General features: G+C 39.2%; 1 protein-coding gene across 3 annotated transcripts in view; it reads left to right on the forward strand.

The window, feature by feature from the left end:
- The first annotated feature begins 5,858 nt into the window (after nt 1-5,858).
- The window catches only part of ZUP1 (zinc finger containing ubiquitin peptidase 1), a 35,492-nt gene continuing 17,716 nt past the window's right edge, over nt 5,859-23,634 (forward strand). The window contains exons 1-4 of one of the 3 annotated variants that reach the window (XM_036769214.1): nt 5,874-6,180; nt 10,720-11,290; nt 14,854-14,961; nt 23,291-23,406. In XM_036769214.1, the coding sequence (XP_036625109.1) occupies nt 10,735-11,290; nt 14,854-14,961; nt 23,291-23,406 (780 nt within the window). In that variant the 5' untranslated portion in view covers nt 5,874-6,180; nt 10,720-10,734. Of the gene's footprint in view, nt 6,181-10,719; nt 11,291-14,853; nt 14,962-23,290; nt 23,407-23,634 lie in introns of all 3 variants that reach the window. The other 2 variants (XM_036769215.1, XM_036769216.1) reach the window with 2 other exon arrangements.

Below are 23,634 nucleotides of genomic sequence, written 5' to 3' on the forward strand. Positions count from 1 at the left end.
AACTCAATCCAAAGGCTTTACCCCTTTCCCTTCCCATCAAATGCTATTTGTACAAAGACTATGCCATCTAATAAATAGCGAATAAACCCATTTATCCAAGCTAATAGCAAACAGAAATCAAAGAAGATATACAGACAATATACAAAACAAATGAGCTCTCTCATTGGGAGGGAGCTATCTATGCAAAAAAGAGAGTCCCCATCAAATCCAAGAAGAAATTCCTTAAAGTTCTAGCGTTCAGGAAACTGTCAGAGCTACCAGCTCCTGTACTTGTTGGCTTTTTTTTTTAAATCTTTCTCTCCCTCTAAGAACCTCTGTACCATGTCCTTTCTCAAAGCTGAAAGCTAGAATGAAAATCTCTAGTCTCCCACACTCCTCCTCTCACATAGGCATTGGGTATCCATAATCACTTTCTTTACCAATGAGGAAATTCTTGTGTAAATGTACGAGGCTTGAACTCTAGGTTACGTGCAGACTGTTCTCATCTATATATCAAGCCCTATTTATTCTCCTGAGTGTTGGCCCTGCATCACCTACTGCCATTTAGATATCTTGAATTGTATTTCCCTTAAGCAACTCAAACTCAGCATGTCCAAAAGAGATTTTATTATCTTTTCTCCAAACCAGGCCTTCACAGCTTACAGCCCTCAGGCCATTGGCAGCATGCCGAAGGATTTCCTATACATACAAAGGATGCTTTTCTCCACGCTTTTCACTGGCTGCCTGAAATTCTTTGCAGTGCTGCAAGCAGGTTGTACAGGCCTGCTCCAAACCCTTTCAAACTTTCCCATTACTGTGGAATTCATGCTCTCAACCCCAGTGTCATCCTCCATGCCTCACTCTCTCACCTCACAGAACCAGTCTGTTGTCAAATCTTGTCATTTCTACCTTCATAATATCTCTCCAATATATGTCCCCTTCTCTCCACCCATTTGGCCAAACCCATTTCAGGTCTTCATAATAGGAAAAAGTAATAAGTGGTGTTTATGTAGAACTTTAAGGTTTGTAAAGTACATATGTTGATTCTCAAAAATCCTAAGAAATAGGCACACTTATTATACCCATTTTACAAGTGAGGAAACTGAGACTAGGAGAAGCTATATGACTTTCTCTGAGTCACATGGATGGAGTCCTAATAGAGCTGCCCCCAGCCGTAAGATTCTAACTCCATTGCAGGCCCACTGTACCTACCTAGCTCCAATCCCCAGCCCCATGTCCTAACTATGTAAATTTCTGTTATGTAATTGCATCTTTACCCTCTAAAAATCCATCTTGCTTTCTCTGAAGCTGCTTGCTCCTCTTGGAATTTAGCCCACTTCATGAGAAGCATCAATCTCAATAAATGTTTATACTCTGAATTCTTTGAGATTGTTCCACCACAACACATAATGAAAGCCCAACAGTTTTTGGCCCTGCATGCGCAGAGACTAAATCTCAACAACATGGCTAGAAAATATATGAACTCAGGTCTATCTTGACTCCACCTCTAGAATCTTATCTACTGGACTGCTTAATTCCCAACACCTCTCTCCTGCACTGCTGCAATAACCTAACTCATTTCCCTACCTCAATCCATTGTCTGCTCAACTACTTAAGTGATTTTCTTGAAGTGTAGGTCTGGCCACTTCAGCCCTCTCTTAATGAGCTGCAGTGGCTCTCTTATTTCCTCCAAGTTCAAATATAAAGTCTTCTGTTTGGTATTTAAAGTTCTTTACCACCTGCTCCCTTTGAGGGGCAAGGTGTATGGGACAGGATTTTTAAATAATAGGAGAGACATCTTTAGGAGAAACAAAGTAAATTTATTCTACAAACCTTGCAAGATTTGGAGGAGGCAAGGTAAAAGGAAACCTTCCTTCATTTATACTCTTAATGAAAAAGATCCCCACCCACCTCTATCCCTTCTCACCATTGGCTGGGAGGTGGGCTTACAGTCTAGGCGTGAAAACTACACAGAAGACCAAGGCTGATCCAGTCCATTCAGGTTTTTCCCTACCAGAACTCAACTGCCAGGGTGGCGTCTGAAAGTCTAGGAGAAGAAATGGGGTGGGTTGGGGCGGGGGGAGGAGAGACCTTCCTGGAGCAGAGAACAGATAGCTCACAGGAAGTTCATTATCTTCTAACATCTGAGAGAGATGGGGAAGGGGTGCCCACAGTTCCAGGCCCTGACCTTCCAAAATTAAAGCCAAATCCCAAACTTCTCCTACTCCATTAGACGTACCCTGTGAAGTCTTCACAATTATCCATCCCATTCAAAGGTATTACCCACCCTTTTAGAACTTCCTCCCCCTTCCATGCAGCTGCACTGGCCTTCTCGTAGTTTCTTAAGAACTTGACCATCTTCAGTCTCTGTGCCGGAAATGCTCTGAACCCTCACTTCTGCCTTACTTGTCCTACTTCCTTCAAGACAGCTCAAACCACACCTTAGCAGGAGGTCTTTCCTGGTCTCCACCACCCCTCCTCCTATGCTTTGTATATATCTTGTATGTAACTAGTTATTTATATGTTCATACATTTAGAGTGTGAGCTCCTTGAGGGAAGGGGCTGTTTACATTTCTCTATATCCCTTCTACCTTCATCACATCTCTTATATGTGTAGTTTTCTCTCCTCTGACGCTTCCACCATCCTGTTACAGGCCCACATCCCCTCATGCCTGGATGATTACAATACCCTTGTTGCCTCAAGTCTCTCCCTACTGCAGTCCAGCCTCTTCTTAGTTGTCAAATTTACCTTCCCAAAGAACAGGTTTCACTGTCACCTCCTATGCAATACACTCCAGTGACTCCTTATTATCCTCAGGAGCAAATGAAAAATCAGGTTTGTTTTTTAAAGCCCTTGATAACCTGGCTTCTTTCTACCATTCTGGTCTTCTTACACATTACTCCCCATCCCCCTCCAGTGACACTAGTGTCTTTGCTGTAGTAGAATAAAACAGACCTTTTTCTAACTCTGTACACTTTCACTGGCTGTCTCTGGTGCCTAGAATTCTCTCCTTGCTCATCTCTGTCTCCCCACTTCCTTGGCTTCCTTTAGGCTTCAACTAAAGTCCCACCTTCTGCAGTGCTCCTTAATCTTAATGATGCAGTGGATAAAGTGTTGGGCCTGGAGTCAGGAAGACCTGAGTAAAAAGGTCTGGGTCTCAGAAACTTACTAGCTGTGTGAACCTGAACAAGTCACTTAACCCTACTTGCTTCAGTTTCCTCAACTATAAAATGGGGATATTAATAACACCTACCTGCCAGGGTTATTGTGAAGATCAAATGAGATAACACTTAGCACAGTGTCTGGCACATAGTAGGTGCTTCATAAATTCTGATTCCCATCCCTAATGCCTTCCCTTAGAGATTACTCCCAATTTATCATACATACATGTATATGTGTGTCATATGTATGTAACATTTTATTTATCTGTGTGTATGTGTTTCACAAATAACACGTGGGAGGCACTGGAGTTTTTGGACTTCAGCCTTGTATGAGACAGAATTTTTAAATAATAGGAGAGACATCTTTAGGAGAAGCAAAGCGAATTTATTTTACAAACCTTGCAAGATCTGGGCACACCTCCATAATGGAGGAGGTGAGGTAAAAGGGAACGAACGCTGCCTTAATTTATACTCTTAATGAAAAGATTCCCACCCACCTCTATCCTTTCTCAATCGTTGGCTGGGAGGTGGGCTTACAGTCTAGGCATGAAAAACTAGACAAAGGACTAGGGGACCAAGTTTGACCAGGTCGGTTCAGGTTTTCCTTATTCGGAACTCAACTCAACTGCCAGCTGGTGGGGGGGAGGGGGGCGGGGAGTGGCATCTGAAAGTCTAAGAGAGAGTCTAGGAGAAGAAATGGTGAGGAGGGGGGTGGGGGAGACCATCCTGGAGCAGAGAACAAACAGCTCACAGGTAATCCATTATCTCCCTGTTTGGTGCTAACATCTGAGAGAGGGGGAAGGGCACTTCTGCAGCTCCAGGCCCTGACCTTCCAGAGTCACCACAAGGCCAAATCCCAAGCCTCTCCTACTCCCTCAGACATTCCCTATTTCAGAAATATGAGAAGAGTGTAACCCCTGTATTTTTACCCTGTAAAGTCTTCACAGTTTATCCTTCCCATTCAGCCTCTAACAGGTTCACTTTTGATCTGGTCAGACAGGAAGACAGCTTTGGAGGGGTTAATAATCTAGCTTACTTTATTCTAGTCTAGTCTTCTCAAAAGGTAGCTGATAATGGGAGCACCAACTCCTATGGCTTCCCCTACTCACCCTTCTTGAAGGGACCAACAAGAATATAGTAGAAGGTACAACTCCTACAGGATCCCCTAAGCCTCAATGGGGACTGGATAAGGCAAACACAGATTCCCCCCCAAGCCTTGATGGGGGCTGATCAAGGCATACATAGCATTACACTGTCATAGTCTCCTATGGGCTCCCCACTTACTGACCAGTGCCCACTTGCTTTATAGGGCAACAAAGAAGGCATATTGCCAGCAATAGCTTCACAGGTTAACTTTAGCAATATCGTAATTCAGTGCAAGAGTAGTAAGTACCACATTATGTCACTCCGTATCTCACTGCACAGTCTCAGTAGGACTGTCTATCACTATGATTCCAGGAATTACTATTGTAGGATCCTTGGAGCTATTCTGGGAGTTATTATCTAACACCTGGAAACTAGAGATTGCCATGGCCATGGAGCATGGGAAACTAAATTCTAAAAAGGATAACAAAATCTTCATTATAGTATATATATATATGTGTGTGTGTGTGTGTGTGTGTGTATATATGTATATATATACACACACACATACACATATGTGTAGTACAGTACAGTGTTATGTGTACAGTATATATATGCTTACAGTATATGTATGTGCGTGTATGAAATTTGTTTGTACATGGTAGTTTTCTTGTTGTTTTTCCTATTGGACTATGAGCTCAGAGAGAACAGGCACTATTTTTTGCCTTTCTTTGTATCCCCAGTTTTTGACTGATTGACCTTGGGTATCCATTTAACTTTTCTGGGCCTCAGTTTCCTCATCGGTTGAGTAGGGAAAATCATACTCACTTGGCAGGCTCTCTGTGGGGAAGTGCATCTTGTTTTAAACCTCTACAAAAACAATGGTTCACAGCTTTAGCGCTAGAAACAATATTAGAGGCCATTTAGTTCAACCTCTGCTCATTTTACAGATGAGGAAACTGAGGATCAGAGACATTAAATGACTTCCTCGAGATAAGTGTAAGAGGCAGAATTTGAACTCAGATCTCCCCAGCTCCAAGTACAGCACTTATTCACTTACACAATACTCTACATCCTATATATGCCAGTTGTAACTTAACCTATTTTTTAGGGTTGGTGTGGTAATCAATAAAGGTAATGTATATAAATGATACATGGCTCGATGCTATTATTAGGGAATAATAATACCACCTACTTCCTTTGTGAGCTAACATGTAAAGTGCTTTGCAAACTTTAAACCTCCATGTTGTATTGGGTAGTTGTATGAGCTGAAGGAGAGGGTTTTGCGGATACTCCAAATAAAAATAAACATCAGGGCTTTGTACCCTAAAAATAACTTTTCTTCAGTTACTATTAATAAAAATGTGTTAACAGGCCTCTGAAATACTTTATTGACAGCAGGATGTGGTTGTGAAAGCCTTCTGGTTGCTTAGTTGTTCTGGAGCTCGTCCCACCAGACACCCAACAAACAGTCCTAGATGTTTCCTCCTGTTCCTTGCAGGCAGAAAACCAACTCAGCCAGTTCAGGCCGGGAATCCTTCCACCATTCATAGTCATCCTTGCCTTGGATTAATTTGTTTTATTTCAGTACAAAGCCAAGCGAGGACTCCAAATCCCAGCATGCAGCGCGGTGTGTGGGGGGGGGGGGAGGGGTTAGGGAGTAGGAAATGCGTGAGAATTCAGTCTGCGCAGAGACGGAAGGAGGGCGATTCAAAAATCGAGGAGCCAAGGCCTTCCAAAAGCGTCGCCGGGTGCAATCGGCTGGTTCTCTCCTATTTGTCCTGGGGCCCCGTGGCCGATTCGGGGTTCCCCTCTCCCTGCCGTCAAAGATCTGGGTAGGCGGGAGTCAGGCGGTGGAGGCTGGGGTTGCTTTTGAGGACAACGCGCTTGCGCAGTGCTCGGGATTCGGTGAGAAGAAAGAAGCTGCGGCTGCTACTACAGTTGGCGGCTGCTTAGGTACCTGCCGCCGCGGGGTGAGGGTGGGGGCACTACGGCCATTCCAGTTACCCCCGAGGGTCGGACCAGGGTGCTGGGCCCAAGTGCTGAGTTTTGAGGCCGCCCCGGGGCTCCTCCCATTCCTTGAGAGGTTCGGGTTTCGTTTCCGTGCTGCTGACATCAGCCCCGCGTATCCTGCGTTGTGGCCTGCGATCTCGGCCCGAGGCTAGAAGGGGGCTGGCAGAGAGGCCCCGACCGCTGCGTGCTTCTGCTCCTTTTCTAACGATGGGGGAGGGGAGGGATATAAAGGGGGTTTGCTTACTGAAGGCCCCCCCAGGGCATGGGGATTTCTCTCCGGTTCACATCACCTGCCGCCTGTGTAACTCTAGCGGGTCTCCACACCTTTCTGAGCCTCAGCGTCCTGTTGGGTAAAATGCGTATCTATTTAACCGACAAATAACCGCCTCTCTCTGAAGCTCATAGATTGGACAATAGGTCCCTGCCCTCCTAGCACAGAGTGAATGTAAATACCAAACAGTAACTGTTTCTCTTTTGGCCAGCAACCCTGAAGGTCTTCCCCTCTAAGTTTGATTTGGGGGAGGGGGGTGGGCGCGGTTTGGTTAAACGGGCCATCCCTTGATTAACTTCTGGAAGAGGCTTGTTCACTGAATGGGCATTACCTCATTCAAAATGAGAACCTGAAAAGACCTTAGACTGAAAGGGCCAGGGTCTCACAGTGCATCCTGGGTCATCTCCAGTCGTGCTGGTGAATATCTCTGGATCTAGATGGCTCTGGAGGAGAAAGTGAGGCCGGTGGCCTTGCGCAGCCCTCCCTCCCCCAAATCAAAGTGAAGTGCAAGTCATGTCACCATTTCCCATCACCATGTCAGGGTCCTCTTTGAGAAGGAAGGACAAACACAGCAACAATTGTGCTAGGTGTTGGGTCTGAAAAAAGAAAAAGTGAATTGCTGCCCTCTTAGAATTTCATTTCAGTGCTACCTGAGGAAGACAAAATAGGTTCAGAGACTTTGAACAAAAAGGGACCTTAGAGGCTAGTGGACCCCAAACCCACACGTTTTATGGTTGAGGAAACTTAAGACACTTGTGTTTTGCCAAAGGTAAGTGGCAGGTCCAGCATTTGATCCTAGGCTCTCAGCTTCCAGAAACCGGGATCTCCTCCCTCCTTGGTAAACGCATAATTGGAGAGGAAAGAAAAGTAACACAGGGAGGGGGAGTAGGGTGGAGAAAGAGCTATCATGAAAGGCCCTTCTTTGGAGGTGGCCTTTGGGCATAATAAGACATGTAGTAAATATTTGACTACTGGTATTGTACCTCTGGGTATACCTTGTTCTATCCATCCTCCACCTCTGCCTTCTAGCCAACGGTATACAGTCCTCACCTCAGCTTCTTTTCTAAGCTTAGCCCTAAAGCTTAGGTTTCTAGGACCCTCCCCTTCGTGCTACACCCCCATTACTTTACCTTAACTGTTTTCATGATTTTCTCCTTAATGGAGTGTTAGTTCCTTGACTACTGGGATTGATTTATTTTTTGTCTTTGTATCCCAGTGCCTGGTATATAGTGTGCACTTAGTAAATGCTTGTTGAATGTATTAACTCACGGGGTCCCTATGGAACTCAGGGTAATTTATAAAAGGAATTTGCAAACTTTAATGCTTGCATAAATATCTACTGCTAGTTCCACTAGCCATTAAATGTGGAAAAATACAATGGGCAAGGTTAGCCAGATTAAGGAAGCATTTTCTCCAAAAGAAGATAGATGGTATTACGTTGTTTCTCATGTAAGGCTCATGAAAAATCAGGAAAGTTTTTGGGGGCATGTTTGTTTTCTCTGTCTTACCTAATATTTGAGAGCTCTCCTACCAATTTAATGGTAAATGTAGGGTTCAGACAATTACAGTTCCTTGTCCAGATCTGTGAATTGTGTACTTTTTATTGTCTTATTTAGTGCTCTGAAGAGGATTTTCCTCGTTTTCTAAAATCATGCAGATTGACATGAATTTGGAAATGTTTTAAAAATTGTCAATATCAGGTCATACTAATTTTAGCTCTTATTTTGCTAAATCCATATGCTATTTTAAAAACAATAGATTCATGTCTATCTCTACTAACGCTCCCTTCCATTACCTCATGACAGTGTGGAATTATTGAAGTGGTATGGTTCTGTTCCTTCATATGACTTATTTGAGGACTATTTTAACTCAGTTTAGAGATTCTCTTCACTAGGTTGGCCATAGGCTGGTAGATATTTTGGGAATAGCAACTCTAGATGACTATCTACTAAGTTGGAGAGGAGTGGAAGTGGTATAAAACAACATATAAACACTCTAAGAAAGTGTAAATTGCATGAACATAAAAATCAACTAAAATAGAAAATAAACAAAAGTACTGGTACTGTGTAAGATTTGAAAAAAATTAAAGTACCAGAGGGTAGGGAGATGGACAAAGAAACAGCCCAAGACATTTTCAAATATATCTTTTTATATATCATATTTTAAATGATTACACAAGAATCAGTACTACTTAGACATGCATAAGACCCCCTCCCCCACAAAAAACCCACATGAACAAAGCTCTTCACGCTTCTGAAATCAAGATGTACTAGATTCTGACAACATAAAACTGACAGAATATTGTTTTGATTAAATCACCAAGTGGTTCAGAAGGATGTTTAAGAGAAACAGAAAATCACTAAGAGCCTTGTAGGTAAAGTAATCTTAAAGTAAAACTCCTATTTATGATAGATGGAAAGTGCTAGTTAAAGAAAACATGTTTACTTTATAGAAAAACCTTTAAAATGGTTTTGTTGAGTTTGAATTAATAACACATAAGAATAGAAAGATGAATAGTCCCTTCTGAGAGAATGATTTAAAACTTAGTAAAGCTAAAATTAAGTGGACCAAAATCCCTAACAAATAACTCCCAACTCTACAAAGAAGACATTTTTATCAGCATAGCAAATGGAAGGCATTATCAAAGATGAAACTGGGTTTTGTTTTACCAAGCTAAGAGGATTTTGTATAACAAAAAAGTAGTTCTGGAATGAAAAAACAAATGGGAAAAATAATTTGCAATAAGTACACAGAATAAAGGTCTGAATTCTAGGATCTGTGAGGAAATGTTACATACCTTTAATACTAATACCTTCCAGTGAAGTTCAAGTCAGTGGACTTGAACAGTTTTCAAAGAGGAAATAAAAAAGCCTAATGGTTAAACGTTTTTTGAGCACTTGTAAGTAGTATTAAGCAAGACATAAAACAAGGAGATAGTTTCCCAATGTTGTTTGCTACTGTCTAGGTCAGCGGTGGGAAATCTGCAGCCTTAAGGCCTCATGTGACCTTGTAGGTCCTTAAGTCTTACCTTTTGACTCAAGCCAAATTTTACAGAACAGGTCCGTTTGGTCTAGATGGATGTCCATTTCAAGTCTCAGTGGAAGAGGAAGTCTACTAGATAATCCTCTTTGGGAATGATGCGCTGATTTCATCAAGTAATCAGAATATTGAATAGCTTCCTCAGTGTGGTCTATAATCATTCAAAACAGTTCAACATAGGGTCAGGAAAAAAACCAAATGGATTAAGAATGCCTAGAGGACATGCATTTTGAGAGAGAGCCTGCAGAACTGGCCTGTCCACATATATCTTGGCTAGACAATACAAATAAACAACCAACGGGGATCCAAGATTGGATAGGAAGAAGAGAGGTTTTGATTGCTTTGGGGAAATAGTACTGTGCTTTTTTTTTCTTTATGATCTTGAGCTTCTCCTTGAAATATAGGTCCGTATTTAATATCTACCCCCCCAGTTGTGTTATATGACTGCAAATCATGGAATATCAGTCTCTAAGGAATCAAAATTTGGAGTCATCAAATGAGAAGGATGGTAGGTGTGAGTAAGATGTACCATGTTGTCAACAATCAGTCACCTGCAAAAAGTGGTCTTAAAGACAATGGAACATGTCTGAAATAGGAAATAACCAGTTAATGTAGTGAGAGCAAGATAGCACAGATGCAGTATTAGTCCCCATGTAATACCAACAGACCTACAACAAGGTCCCCTTGTGAAATATGTATGTGAATACATACATGAGAGTCATACGTAAAATGTATAGGTGTAATGAGCTATATACTGTTGGAAGGAGTATATCAACCAGGTCATTTCGTTGAAGAAGACTGTAGAGCCATACAATTACAAATATCAGTATCATGATATAAAATCTCTAAAGTGATATAAAGCAATTCCATAGAACTGATAATATGTACATTAACTACAACTGTAAATAAAAGAGAAGACAAAGCTGGAGGTAGAAAAAATTCAAGTGAACCCAGAGACAGTGAATTGAGTAAAAAATAGTTTTTGTTTGGCATATCATCATTTGTTCCTTATTTTTAAATGTTCAGGGGTTTTTTTTTATGTTGTTAAAAGCTTTAGAACTATTGGGATCTCCCATCAGTGCAAAGATTACCTACATCTAGAAAATTAAAAGACCTTGAAATATTGGAGTAATAGTTTCTAATTAGAAGTAACGGTGTGCTTTCACTTCTAGGCCCCTGTAATAACTATGTTTACCTGTGATATTTGTGGAGAACTAGTAGCCTCTGAACAAGACATGAAGACTCATCTTCTTTTGACTCATATGGAAAATGAAGTGATTTGCCCATTTTGCAAATTGTCTGGTGTGAATTATGATGAAATGTGTTTCCACATTGAAACAGCTCATTTTGAACAAAATGAAAATGAGAGAGACTTGGAGAAAGTTAACCAAGTACAAAGTAGAACTCTTGATAGAAAAACTGAAAAAGAAAACTCTCCTCACTATAGAATGGAAGTTAATGAAGATGTTTATTCTGCTTGTGCATCAAATGATCTGAAAATTACAGATCACAGTCACTCTAAGGATGCTTCTTTAAAGTGTAAAACCTTTCATTCAGAGAATTTGACCGAATTCAGAGAGTTACAAGAAAATAGACTGAATCAATCTGACTTAACTGAAATAAATGAATCATTGTCCAGTATCCCAGAATGTCCATTCTGTGGGAAAATAGAAGCATGCAATGAAGATTTGGAAACACATGTGAAAAAAAAGCATGCCAATCTTTTAGACACTCCAGCAGAAGGTATAGTATACATTTTGTAGTATCAGAAAGGAACAAGTATTTCCTATTTGTGAACTAGTTGTATTTAAAAGGTTCAGTTGTTATAATAGGAACTGGACCTGCAGATTCACTAGCATAGGAAACTCCATCTACCAATGCAGTTCGATACCTGCTTTGCAATTTAGTCTTAGAGACTTGCTTAGGGCACTGAGAGGTCAGGTCACTTGCTCAGGGTTACATAGCCAGTGTTTGTCAGAGGCATGAGTCGAATTCAGGTTTTACTGGTTCCAAGGTTGATTGTCCACTGTGCTACCCTACCTTACATAATAATATGTGCTTACCAATAATAACTCACATTTGTTTAGCACGTTAGTTTATATATACTTTCCTGTGAACAGCCCTGTGAGGGAGGTAGGGCAGTTACTATCCACATTTTACAAGTGAGAAACTTGATTTTGGACAAATTGTGGCTTAGCCAGCCACACAATTCGATTTAAATCACTTTACTTAGCATCTCTTATGTTCTAGGCCAGGCCCTGTTTTAGGCATTATGGTAAATTTTGGATAAAACAAAGACAAAAACAAAAGAGCCATTCCCATCCAAGTACTTATACTTGTGGATCTTTTTATTCTACACGTCCAGTATTTTTTTTAACCTTATCATAATGTTTGGAACTTGGGAAAAACTCAAAAAGGCCTGTTCAAGCCACAGTGACTTGAGCAAGCTTCACTTTTGGTCATATATTTTCCTATCTTTCAGATGATAGAGTAGTATAATCTCTAAATTCATGTCTAACTCTAAAATTCTAAAGGATGCAGTATATTGATTTTTTTTTTGTTATGAGAAATTAAGTATTAGAAAACAAAATTGTTGCAAGTTTTCAGTGTTGTGTAAACCTAAGGAACAATGAAACGTAGCTACTATAATATTATTCCTATGGGAAATGCATAATGTGTTCAAACTCCCTACTTAAGCTTCTAGTAAAACAGCAATACTCTATCATAATAGTGCAGCAAAAAGAGACCACTTTCTTATTCCCTTCTTCCCTCCCTCTACCTCCTTTGTTAATTTTATTGGAAAGGAATACCAAAAATGTTATTCCTATATCACAGTCTAGCTGCTAAATGTAGTTTAACATTTAAATAATTATTTGGAGGAATTAAGAAAAACCGATTTGAGTTTATTTCACTTTAATAAAAGACATTCAATAAACATTAAATACCTACTACATAAAAAATCATTGTGCTAGATCAGGCCTGCACAGCATAGGGCTCACAGCCCACCAAAGGATTTTGGGCTGCCCATGAAAAATGTAGATATCAAAGAAAGTAAATATGTAATGAATGCTTTGTCTGTGCCCCACTTAACCTGCTTTCCACTAGGCACTGTTGTGCCCATCATGTAACTTGGCAGGTGGGTTGCAACTGCATACTCTCTCCTGTTCGTCACCATGGCAGCCAGTCATCGGTTTGTCTCTAGTCTAAGAGGAATGACTTCATAATAAATAAAAATCTCAAGTAATAAGTGTTATTAATTGAAATTTTCCCTCTTTTATATAGTTTATTTGTAAACTAGTTTAATCATTAATTTATTAATTATTTCAATTTAATTAATGTAATTATTAATAATAATTAATAATGTGATCATTAATTATATCTTTACTTGAAAAAATGAGTTGCTAAAAACCTATCTGTGGCCCGGAGAAATTTAACGTATTTTAATTTTGGCCCGTACCTACTGCCAGGTTGTGCAGGTCTGCTAGATGTTGGGGAAGATACAAAATTTAGTTAAGACATGGAGGGAAGCAACATGACATGATTGGAAAGGTAGGAAAGGACCAGATTGTGAGGAGCCTTGATTTCCAGGGAAAAGTTTGAATTTTACTTGATAGGTAGTAGGGAGCCCCTGGAGATTTTTGAGCAAAGGAGTTACTTAATGTGAAATAATGTCAACCTTGGTAGCAGGATCAGTTGGAAAAGTAGAGAACAAGTGGTAAGATCCGTTAAAAGGCTGTTTCAGTTTTTCAGGCTGGTTGTGATGAAGATTAGGATGGTAGCAGTAAGAACTGAAAGGAAGGCATCAGTATGAGTTACGGTGTTGCTTGAGGGTGGAATAGATAGGACTTGTAACTTGGTAGTGTCAAAGGACTCAGGACCCTGGATAAAATGGTACTGCCACGCAAAAAGGGACAAGTTTAGGAGAAAAAATCAGCTGTTTCAGGTATATTGAATTTGAGGTGCCAGCAAGACAGCCAAATGGAGATACTCTAGAGGCAATTGCTGATGTGGTTCTGGAACTCAGAAGAGAGATTAGGACTGGTGGTACAGATTTAGGGGTCATGTTACATGAAGCAATGGGAGTGAGTGAGATTGCCAAGAGAGAAAGCATATCTAGGAAGCTCGGTGGCACAGTGAATAGACCTCCTGAGCCTGAAGTCAGGAAGACCTGAGTATGGACCTCAGATATTTACTGGATGTGTGACCCTGGGCAGGTCACTCTTTTTGTCTCAGTTTCCTCATCTGTAAAATGGGGATCATAATAGCACCTGCCTGCCAGGGTTATTGTGAAGATAAAAAGAGATAATAGTTGTAAAGCAGTTGGCACAGGGCCTGGCACATGGTAAGCACCATATACATTTTGGCTATTATACTTATTATCATCATTACTGTTAAATAATGCAAGAGAAGAGGGACAAAGATGGATTCATCATTTTAAGGAATCAAGAAGAAGATGGGAATTAGCAAAGACAGGTAAAAGAAAAACTTTGAGTTTAGTGTCAGCCAAGAAGTTTGAGGGCATACCGAATAGTGGGAGGAGTATTAAATGCCTCATATGTCAGGGAAGATGGAGACAGGAAAAGCAGGCCATTGGTTTTGGCAATTGGGAGGTCATTGGCCATTTAAGAAAGTAGTTTTAATAGAGTGTAGAGGAGGTAGAATCCGTGTTGTAACGGCTAGTGGAAAAGAAGGTAGTGAAGAAATGGAAGTGTGTTTAGATAACACTATAAATTTTAAAGAACTGTTAACTATTACAGGGTTAAGGAAGGATTTATGTGTGGTTTATTATGGTAGCAGGTTGTCAGCTTCTGCAGTTGAGTAGCTTCTAGGGTTATTGAGATATTTGACCAGGGTTACAGCTGCACATTCTTCATGTTTGGGGAAATGATATTTGGTTCTTGTATACATCTTTCTATTATGTGAATATAGATTAAAGTTTGGGTTTAAAGTTTTGGGGACAATGGCCTTGGAGATAAAAAGAGTAGGACTTGTTTTTCACTGCCATTTATTTTCTATAACTTTTCAATGATTTTAGTAAATCATTTTAATGTACTATTTATTTCTCCAAACTACATTTGATTCTGTATCCCCAGTGTTATTTTTAGTCCATGGCTTAATCAGCATAAACATCAGTAAAACAGTTAGAAGTACAGTTATTTAAAGGGATCATCAGTCTGTATAAGGAGAGAAGATAGCAATATGGCTTACAAATGGAGGGAGCAGATGAAGACCTAACCCTGGGAATGGATCTAAAGAGTAGTTGTGGAAAGAAGCAAACAGAGCTAACCTGATTTATGTTTATACAGGTCAAGATCAGCCATTTTATGAATGCCCAATATGTGGTCTTATCTGCACAAATTATCAGATCCTACATGAACATATCGATTTGCATTTAGAAGAAGGCCATTTTGAAGGTGAGTTGAAAAATGAAAATGTTGATAATTACTAGGAAATACTCTTGTAATCTTGTAGATCCATTATTTGATTTGAATTTCACAAGACAAAATCGATTTTGGAGAAATACCCAAAATTAAAAATGAATCATGCCAGTAAGATTAAAGATAGTTAGGAAAGATTCTTTTTGCTTCTCTCTTCCTTATTTTCCCTTTTCCAATCACTTGCAAAGTCTTGCCAGTTTTACCTCTATACTCCATCTTGAATCTGTGCCCTTTGCTCCAATTACATCACCATCCTTCAGGTACTTGACACTTCTCATCCGACTGTCAGTAACAATCTACTCATTGAACTCCTGTTTTCCAGTCTCTCCCCCCTACAATTTATCTTCCACATAGCTGCCAAAATAATCTTCCTAGAGGACTTACCTGACCATGTCACTCCCATTCTGAAGAACCATTGGTGGCTCCCTATTACCTTTAAAGGCCTTCCCAGTCTTTTTTCAATCTACTTTCTAGACTTTTTTTTTTCACATTATTCCCTTCATGTTCTTTGTCTTCCACTCAAATAGGCCTTTTTGCTATTTTTCAAACTACTCATTCCATCTTGTACTTCTGTGCTTTTCTATAGGCTATCTCCCATGCCTAAAATTCAATTTCTCTGCACCCTTCTCTTCTCAGAGTCCCTAATTTTATTCAAACCTCAGCATTATATGTCAGAATCCCTTCTTGAAGCTTCTGGTTATTAGTATTTTTTCCTTTCTCAAATTACTATGTATATTCTTATTTATATGCTTTGTTCCCCTTGGGAATACAACTGTGTCTCTACATTTGCAGGTTTTACATTTGAGGTTTTGATTATTCGCAGGTTGGCCACTGATAATTAGGTGGGAATTTATGGAGATTTGTGGTGTACTATGGAAAATTGCAGACAACATGTGTATATAAAGAAAAATTTAGTAAATCATAAGTATATGAATACTGTATATACTATCAATCTGTTTTATCATTTAATACCATAAGTATGTATACATAAATTTATTATAAACAGATTTTGTTAAAAGTTTCAGTGAGCTAAGAACTACAGCCTTTGGGAATGCTTCCTCTTTGTCTCCCTCTAGATCCGTGAAGCACTTGCTGCAGCTGCAAAGACTCTGCATAGTGTGCAAGATACTTTTTTATGGGTGTAGTGTATTGTTTTACTAGTTTAGTGTATGATCAGAATTATTAAAACTAAAAGTTTGGAGTAGGGCTTAAAGTTATTCACCATTTTTCACATTCACAGGGGTCCTGCACCTCTAACCCTCACGAATGTCAAGGGACAACTATATTATGTTCTTAAAAGCAGACGATATTTTTTGTTTTTTATTTGCTACTCTAGTGCCTTGCACGTAGTAGGCAGTTAATAAATGTTGACTTTTGAATGGATTGTTAAAAGTATAGTTCTACTATCTGTTCTGAAGTTGGGTTATGAAAATGGTTGAGTTAGAGCAGTGGGCTCAGAGCCCTTTTGCACTCTCAATAATTATTAAGTCCCTCCCCATTATCTATTGATATTTATTTCATTAGAAATGATAACTGATACAGTTTTAAAATGTTGATTTATAAAAACCCATTAATGTTGACATAAATAATATTTTTCTGAAAAATAATTTTTCTAAATGAAATAGTGAGAAGAGTAGCATAGATATGTGTGTTTGTAAATGTCTTTTTGATGTCTTAAAAGATGGCTAGGTTTGTGATATATTATTTTGGAAAGGGTCTCGAGGGACTCTGAAGGGGTCTGTGAACCATACTTTGAGAACTGCTGAGTTAGTGACTGGTTTTCCTTCTTTCTCTACTGGCTATCTCTTTTCAGTAGTAGTACTAACTCAAGAGACCCCATTAAACTTTCTTGAAGATTGAACGTCTAATAATTTTAGATAAAGAGACTTGGAAAGATCATTGTCTTCTAGTATCACCTGTTAGAATTGCACTGAAGAAGATGGATAGTTGGCCTACTTTTTAAGAATATGCAAGGGAAGTATTTCCAAGGTAAATATTATCTGTTGCTCCTTAAAATAATATTCAAAGCTTTAGTATGATTTCTTCCCTTTAAAAATAAAGTCTGAGATTGTCATTCTATTAAATAATCTCAATTAAATCAAATATATGTACCTGTTTAATTTTTCTCAGTGGGACTTTAGAAGTAATAAGAAACTGTTCCTGCTTTTGAGTTTATAGTTTAGTTAGGGAATCTATACAAATAGCTACAGTATAAAACAATGGATAAGCTCAGTATCAGTTATACACATTGTAGCAGTTGATAAGACGAGGACTTAGATTTGGGTTGACAAACACCTGGCATTTTAGTGGTTTAGCTAATACTTTACCAGGGAGCTTGTTTATTTGTTGCTCTGTTGCGCTTTGGTTATTTAGTTTTTATTTTGGTAAACTTTGCTCAGCTTGGACCTTAAAGTAGCTTTACTGTAGTGGGAAACCCAAGTTTTGGTCTTGAGCTTAGCACGTTCAGTTTTGCTACATTCTCACTATATCACCTTGGATATCTCTCTGCATCTCAGTTTCTTCATCTTTCATTAAGGGAAGGGATTAGACTTAGACTTTCTATAAATTTCCTTCTATTTCCTATGATCCTTGTGAAATTCTTGTTTTGTTCAGTCAAGTGGAAACCGAAATCATAAGTTTTGTAACTAACTTCCTCTGAAAGTCATGATTACCTGGAGTCTTATGTCAGAGGTGCTTCTACTCCAATTGACATGGGAAAAAGGAGTAGGAGAAGGCTATGAATGAAAGGAAAAGGACTTGTGAAGGAGATTTGGAAAAGATAGCAGGGTATAGTAGCTAGAGTTTGGGATTTGGAGTCAAACCTAGATTCAAATCCCACTTCAGTTATCTAATAGCTCTTTGCCACAGTTTCTTTGATCTTATTGGCTACTGTGGTCATATGAAATGAAAACTCTTAGGAAAGGATATCTCGGGGAGGAGCCAAGATGGTGTCTGGAAAGCAGGGACTACTGTGAGCTCCCTGCCAAGTCTCTCCAAAAACCTATAAAAAATGGCTCTGAACCAGTTCTAGAACTGCAGAACCTACAAAATAGCAGAGGGAAGCAGGGCTCCAGCCCAGGACAGCCTGGATGGTCTCTGAGTAAGATCTATCCCGCACAGAGCTGGGAGTGGAGCAGAGCCCAGCGTGAGCGGCGCGGACCAACCAGACCAGGAGCTGGGCAGAGCGGGCCCTAACACTCTGAATCAGTGAGCTGCAGCAGTTACCAGACTTCTTAACCCACTAACACCAAAGATGGCTTCAGTCTCAGACTTTGGAATCTTTCTTTGGTGACAAAAAAGACCAAAACATACAGCCAGAAGAAGTCAACATAGTCAAAGAGCCTACAACAAAAGCCTCCCAAGAAAAACATGAACTGGTCTCAGGCCATGGAAGAGCTCAAAAAGGATTTGGAAAAGCAAGTTAGAGAAGTAGAGGAAAAATTGGGAAGAGAAATGAGAAGGATGTGAGAAAACCATGAAAAACAAGTTAATGACTTGCTAAAGGAGACCCAAAAAAATACTGAAAAATATACTGAAGAAAACACCACCTTAAAAAATAGACTAACTCAAATGGCAAAAGAGCTCCAAAAAGCCAATGAGGAGAAGAATGCCTTGAAAGGCAGAATTAGCCAAATGGAAAAGGAGGTCCAAAAGACCACTGAAGAAAATACTACCTTCAGAATTAGATTGGAGCAAGAAGAAGCTAGTGACTTTATGAGAAATCAAGATATTATAAAACAGAATCAAAGGAATGAAAAAATGGAAGACAATGTGAAATATCTTATTGGAAAAACCACTGACCTGGAAAATAGATCCAGGAAATATAATTTAAAAATTATTGGACTACCTGAAAGCCATGATCAAAAAAAGAGACTAGATAGCATCTTTCAAGAAATTATCAAGGAGAACTGCCCTGATGTTCTAGAGCCACAGGGCAAAATAGAAGTTGAAAGAATCCACAGATCACCTCCTCAAATAGATCCCAAAAAGAAATCTCCTAGGAATATTGTAGCCAAATTCCAGAGTTCCCAGATCAAGGAGTAAATACTGCAAGCAGCCAGAAAGAAACAATTTGAGTATTGTGGAAACACAATCAGAATAACCTAAGATCTAGCAGCTTCTACATTAAGAGATCGAAGGGCTTGAAATACGATATTCCGGAGATCAATGGAGCTAGGATTAAAACCAAGAATCACCTACCCAACAAAACTGAATATCATGCTCCAAGGTAAAATACGGACTTTAAATAAAATAGAGGACTTTCAAGCTTTCTCAGTGAAAAGACCAGAGCTGAATAGAAAATTTGACTTTCAAACACAAGAATCAAGAGAAGCATGAAAAGGTAAGAGTTTCTGGAGATCCTGAACTACTAATAATCATTGTCCTATTGGTGGGGTTTGTGATCTTCCTGGCACTACTGGCTTTTATTTTAAGAGGTGAAATCATAAGAAAGAATTATTCCGTTATATACAAAAGGTCAAACAATGCTGGAGAAGTTAGCAGCGCTCTTAGCACCCTGCCTAGTAGGATAAAAGATGAAGAAGGCCTTTTCAACCTCTAAGAACTTTCATTTGGAGAAGTGTGTGTGTGTGTGTGTGTGTGTGTGTGTGTGTGTGTGTGATATTGGAAATCTGACAATAAGTTGATTTATGTATGCTTTTTAAAAAAATATATCAGAACTCAATGAATATCAGCCATTTCAAAGTAAAAAAAAAAGGATATCTCAAAATAATTTGCTTAAGTTGCAAAATTGGGAAGCGGAATTCTTTTGATGTTTATTTAGATTGGGGAAGGAAAAGGTCAAACAGTAGTGGAAAGGGATAAATAGAGAATCTTACAGTTTAAGTAAATTAAAGGAAATACAGATAAGGGAGGTAAGCTATTGTCTGGTGAAAGATGGGGGAGTCTGTTGAAAGACACTAGCATCAGAGTAGTGTAAGCAAAACTAATGGCAGGGACAAAGTGCACAATTAAAGGGATAAAGAAATAAAAATCCATCCAAAAAAAAGTAAAGCAAATCTGACAGTAAAAACCTTGCATGTGATTGGATTTATCAGATAAAATGAAAAAAAATGGCAGAGTGGATGAAAAAACAAAACTTAATTTTGCTGCTTACTAAAAATACATCTACAGTACAACTAGGTATCACAGTTGATAGAGCACTGGCCCTGGAGTCAGAAGGACCTGAGTTCCAATCTGGCCTCAAACACTTACTAGCTGTGTGATTTTGGGCAATTCACTTAACCCCAGTTGCCTCCAAATACACACACACACACACATACACACACACACACACACACACACACACACACACACCAAATAAAGATATGCATAATGTAATTTTCTTATGTATCAGGTGAGTACAAAAAAGGAATTGGAATCATGCTATCAAACAAGACAAAAATTTAAATTCACCATGTGAAGAAATAAACAGGGAACTATATGCGATGAAACTATCAATACTAAACATATTTACCAGATGGCAAAATATTTGTTCTTCACTGGGCTTGATTTAAGATAGTCTCCCAGTCAGTTATTATTAATATTGGAACAAAATGAGATACTTGTAAGCTATTCAGTAGTTAACAAAAGGAGATTTACTTAAGCAGAGGAGGAAAGGGATCTTTAAATTTTGAGAATACCTTCAGTGGACCAAAGTGCCCTTGTGTGCTTTACTCCTAGTGATCTACTAGCCAAGCCTCCTAGAACCCTACCCTCAGATCCTGATAGCTGTTTGGACTCAAATGATGAGGAAATCATGTCAGTAGTTCAATCCTTAGTCCCTGAGCCAGTGCAATCTTGAGGAATGTCTCAAGACCTCTTAAAGAAAACCTATCCTAACCCGAATCAGTGTGAGGGGTTTAGATAATATTGCTTCTACCACATCATCAGCATTCATAAATGAAAAATTAACTGAAATGCAAAAATATAATAATGAAAGATAGAAGACTTTAAAAAGACCTAAAAGAAAGAGAAAAAATATATATAGAACTGAAAAAATTGTCATATACTGAGTACATTTATCTATTGGAGAGTGGCTCTTTTTCTTACAAACTTGAATCAATTCCTTATATAGCTTGGAAAGGAAATCTTTATCAAAAAAATTTGCTGCATTGATTCCCACCCCCACCCCCCTTAACTCTTCTGATCTTAGCTGCATTTTATGCATTGTTGGTATCTCATAGATCTTTGTCCTGGGCCATCTTCTCACTCGATACTATTTCACTTGGTGATTTTCATCAGCTCTTATGGATTCAGTTATCTCAAATCTCCATATCCATCCCAAACCATTCTGCTGACCTCTAGTCTCATCTCCAGCTACCTATTAGGAATCTAGAACTGGATGTCTTGTAAGCAACAGTAAACTCTGAAACTGAAATCATAATCTTTCCCTCCAAATCCTTTTCCCCTTACAAACTATTCTGTTACTATAGCTAGCACCACTATCCTCCTGGTTCCCTTGGCTCACACAAAGCCTTGACTCCACTATCTCTTACCCCACATATCCAATCTGTTGCCAAAGCCTGTCAGTTTTACCTTTGTAACATCTCTCAGATGTGTCCTCTTCCCCACTTTACTACTGCTGCCACGCTGGTCCAGGCCCTCATCTCCTCAGTCTTGCCAGACCATTGCGGTAACTTGCCGGTTAGATTGCTTTCCTCAGATGTCTACCCCAGTCCGCCCTCCACTCAGCCATCAATGTGGTTTTCCTGAAGCAAAGATCTGAATGTGTCACACCTCCTACTCAGTAATCTCCAGTGGGTCAGTATCACCCCCAGGATCAAACAGAAAATCCTGTTTGTCATTCAAAGCCCTTCATAACCCAGCCCAGGGGTGGGGAACTTTATGCCTCAAGGCCACTTGTGGCCCTCTAGGTCCTCAGATGCAGCCTTTTGGCTGAGTCCAAATTCTACAGAACAAAACCTTTTATTAAGGGAATTTATTCTGTGAAGTTTGGATTCAGTCAAAGGGCTGCACTTGAGGATCTAGAAGGCCACATGTGGCCTTGAGGCCAAAGGTTCCTCACCTCTGACCTAGCCCTACCCCCACCCCCACCTTGTCTTTGTACACCTTGCATCACCCACTACCATCCTTCCCCCTCAATATTCTTTGATAACTTGACACTGCCCTCCTTTACTGTTCTGCAAATGAGATTCTCCTGACTCCAGCATTTTTACTGACTGTCCTTGCATGGAATGCTCTCCCTCCCTATTTCCAACTCTTGGCTTCTTTCAAATCCCAGCTAAAATCCTACCTTCTACAACAGGCCTGCACAACCTGTGGCCAGTGGGACACTTAACAGCACATCAGAGGATTTTGGATGGCCCTCAAAGTGTAGAGGCCACAGGTTGTGAAGGCCTGTTCTACTGGGAGGCTTTCCTAATCCCTTTTAATTCTAGGACCTTCCCTCTATTGATTATTTCCTGTTTATTCTGTATATAGCTTATTTGTACTTGGTTGTTTGCATGTTGTCTCTCCAGATTGTGAGATCCTTGAGGGCAGTGATTGTCTTTTGCCTTTTTTTGTATTCCTAGCACTAAGCACACAGTGCCTGGCACATAGTAGACACTAAAATATTTATCAACTTTTTGTTTAAAACTTGGCTTTGTTTAAAACTTGGACATTTTTGTTTTTGTTTTAGAAAACTTTTAAATTTTATTTAATCAAAATTGTTAGTTTTGTCTTTTGCAATCCTCTCCATCCCTTGTTTGGTTATGAACTCTTTCCTGTCTATGGATTCAAAAGGTAGTTTCTTCCTTGTTTTTCTAGGTTAGTTATGAGGCTTTCTGTCTTGTATCCATTTGGAACTTATCTTGAGATATAGTATACAGTGTTGGTCTGAACCAGTAGCACTTCTTAATCTGGATTTTCTGAATTTGTTTTCAAAAAAAAATTTTTTTGATGAAAATATTTGTCGGTTTTCTTTGTAATCCTTTGTATTTTAGGCATTTAAAAGCATTATTCTGCAAATGGTCCCATAGGCTTTGCCAGACTGTTGAAAAATGATTAAAGACACTTGATTTATATCTAGCCTTTATTCTAGGCAGCTTTCAACTTTAATATAAGGATTATCAACTTATGCAAGAAAATTTTATTTATTATATTTCTATACATGGAAGATACATTTTCATTTTGGAGGGATGTTTTGGGGCCCAGTGTCCCATACAAAGCTGTTTTGCTTAAAATCATAATATAATTTTACCCTATTTTAAAAAATAAAACTTCATAATTAATTGTCAAAGACATCTTATTACATATTATGCTAATGATTTTATCGTCGGCCCTTTTGAAACTATACTCCCAGAGGTGAATAAAGGCTCTGGTGACCTGGAATTGGCTCGTCAGCTCCAGCAAGAAGAAGACAGACAGAGGATGTCTGAGGGGTCAAGACAAGAAATAGAAGAATTCCAGAAATTGCAGGTATAGAGAAAATGCACATAATATTTGGATTTTTAAAAATTCGAATGTTTTTAACTTCTTCAAAGTACTTTAACTTTTAGTGCCCTTTTAGGTTCACAACCACTTTATATGTAAGGGCAGTTGTGGAAGAGGATTGAAAGAGGTTGCATGTCTTTCTCAAGAAAGAGCTATACAAAAACTCAGGTTTCCTGATAGCTAGTTGTTGGGATTTATTTCCCCTTGAAGTAT

The sequence above is a fragment of the Trichosurus vulpecula genome, chromosome 7, assembly GCF_011100635.1.
Source record: "Trichosurus vulpecula isolate mTriVul1 chromosome 7, mTriVul1.pri, whole genome shotgun sequence".
Taxonomy (NCBI): Eukaryota; Metazoa; Chordata; class Mammalia; order Diprotodontia; family Phalangeridae; genus Trichosurus; species Trichosurus vulpecula.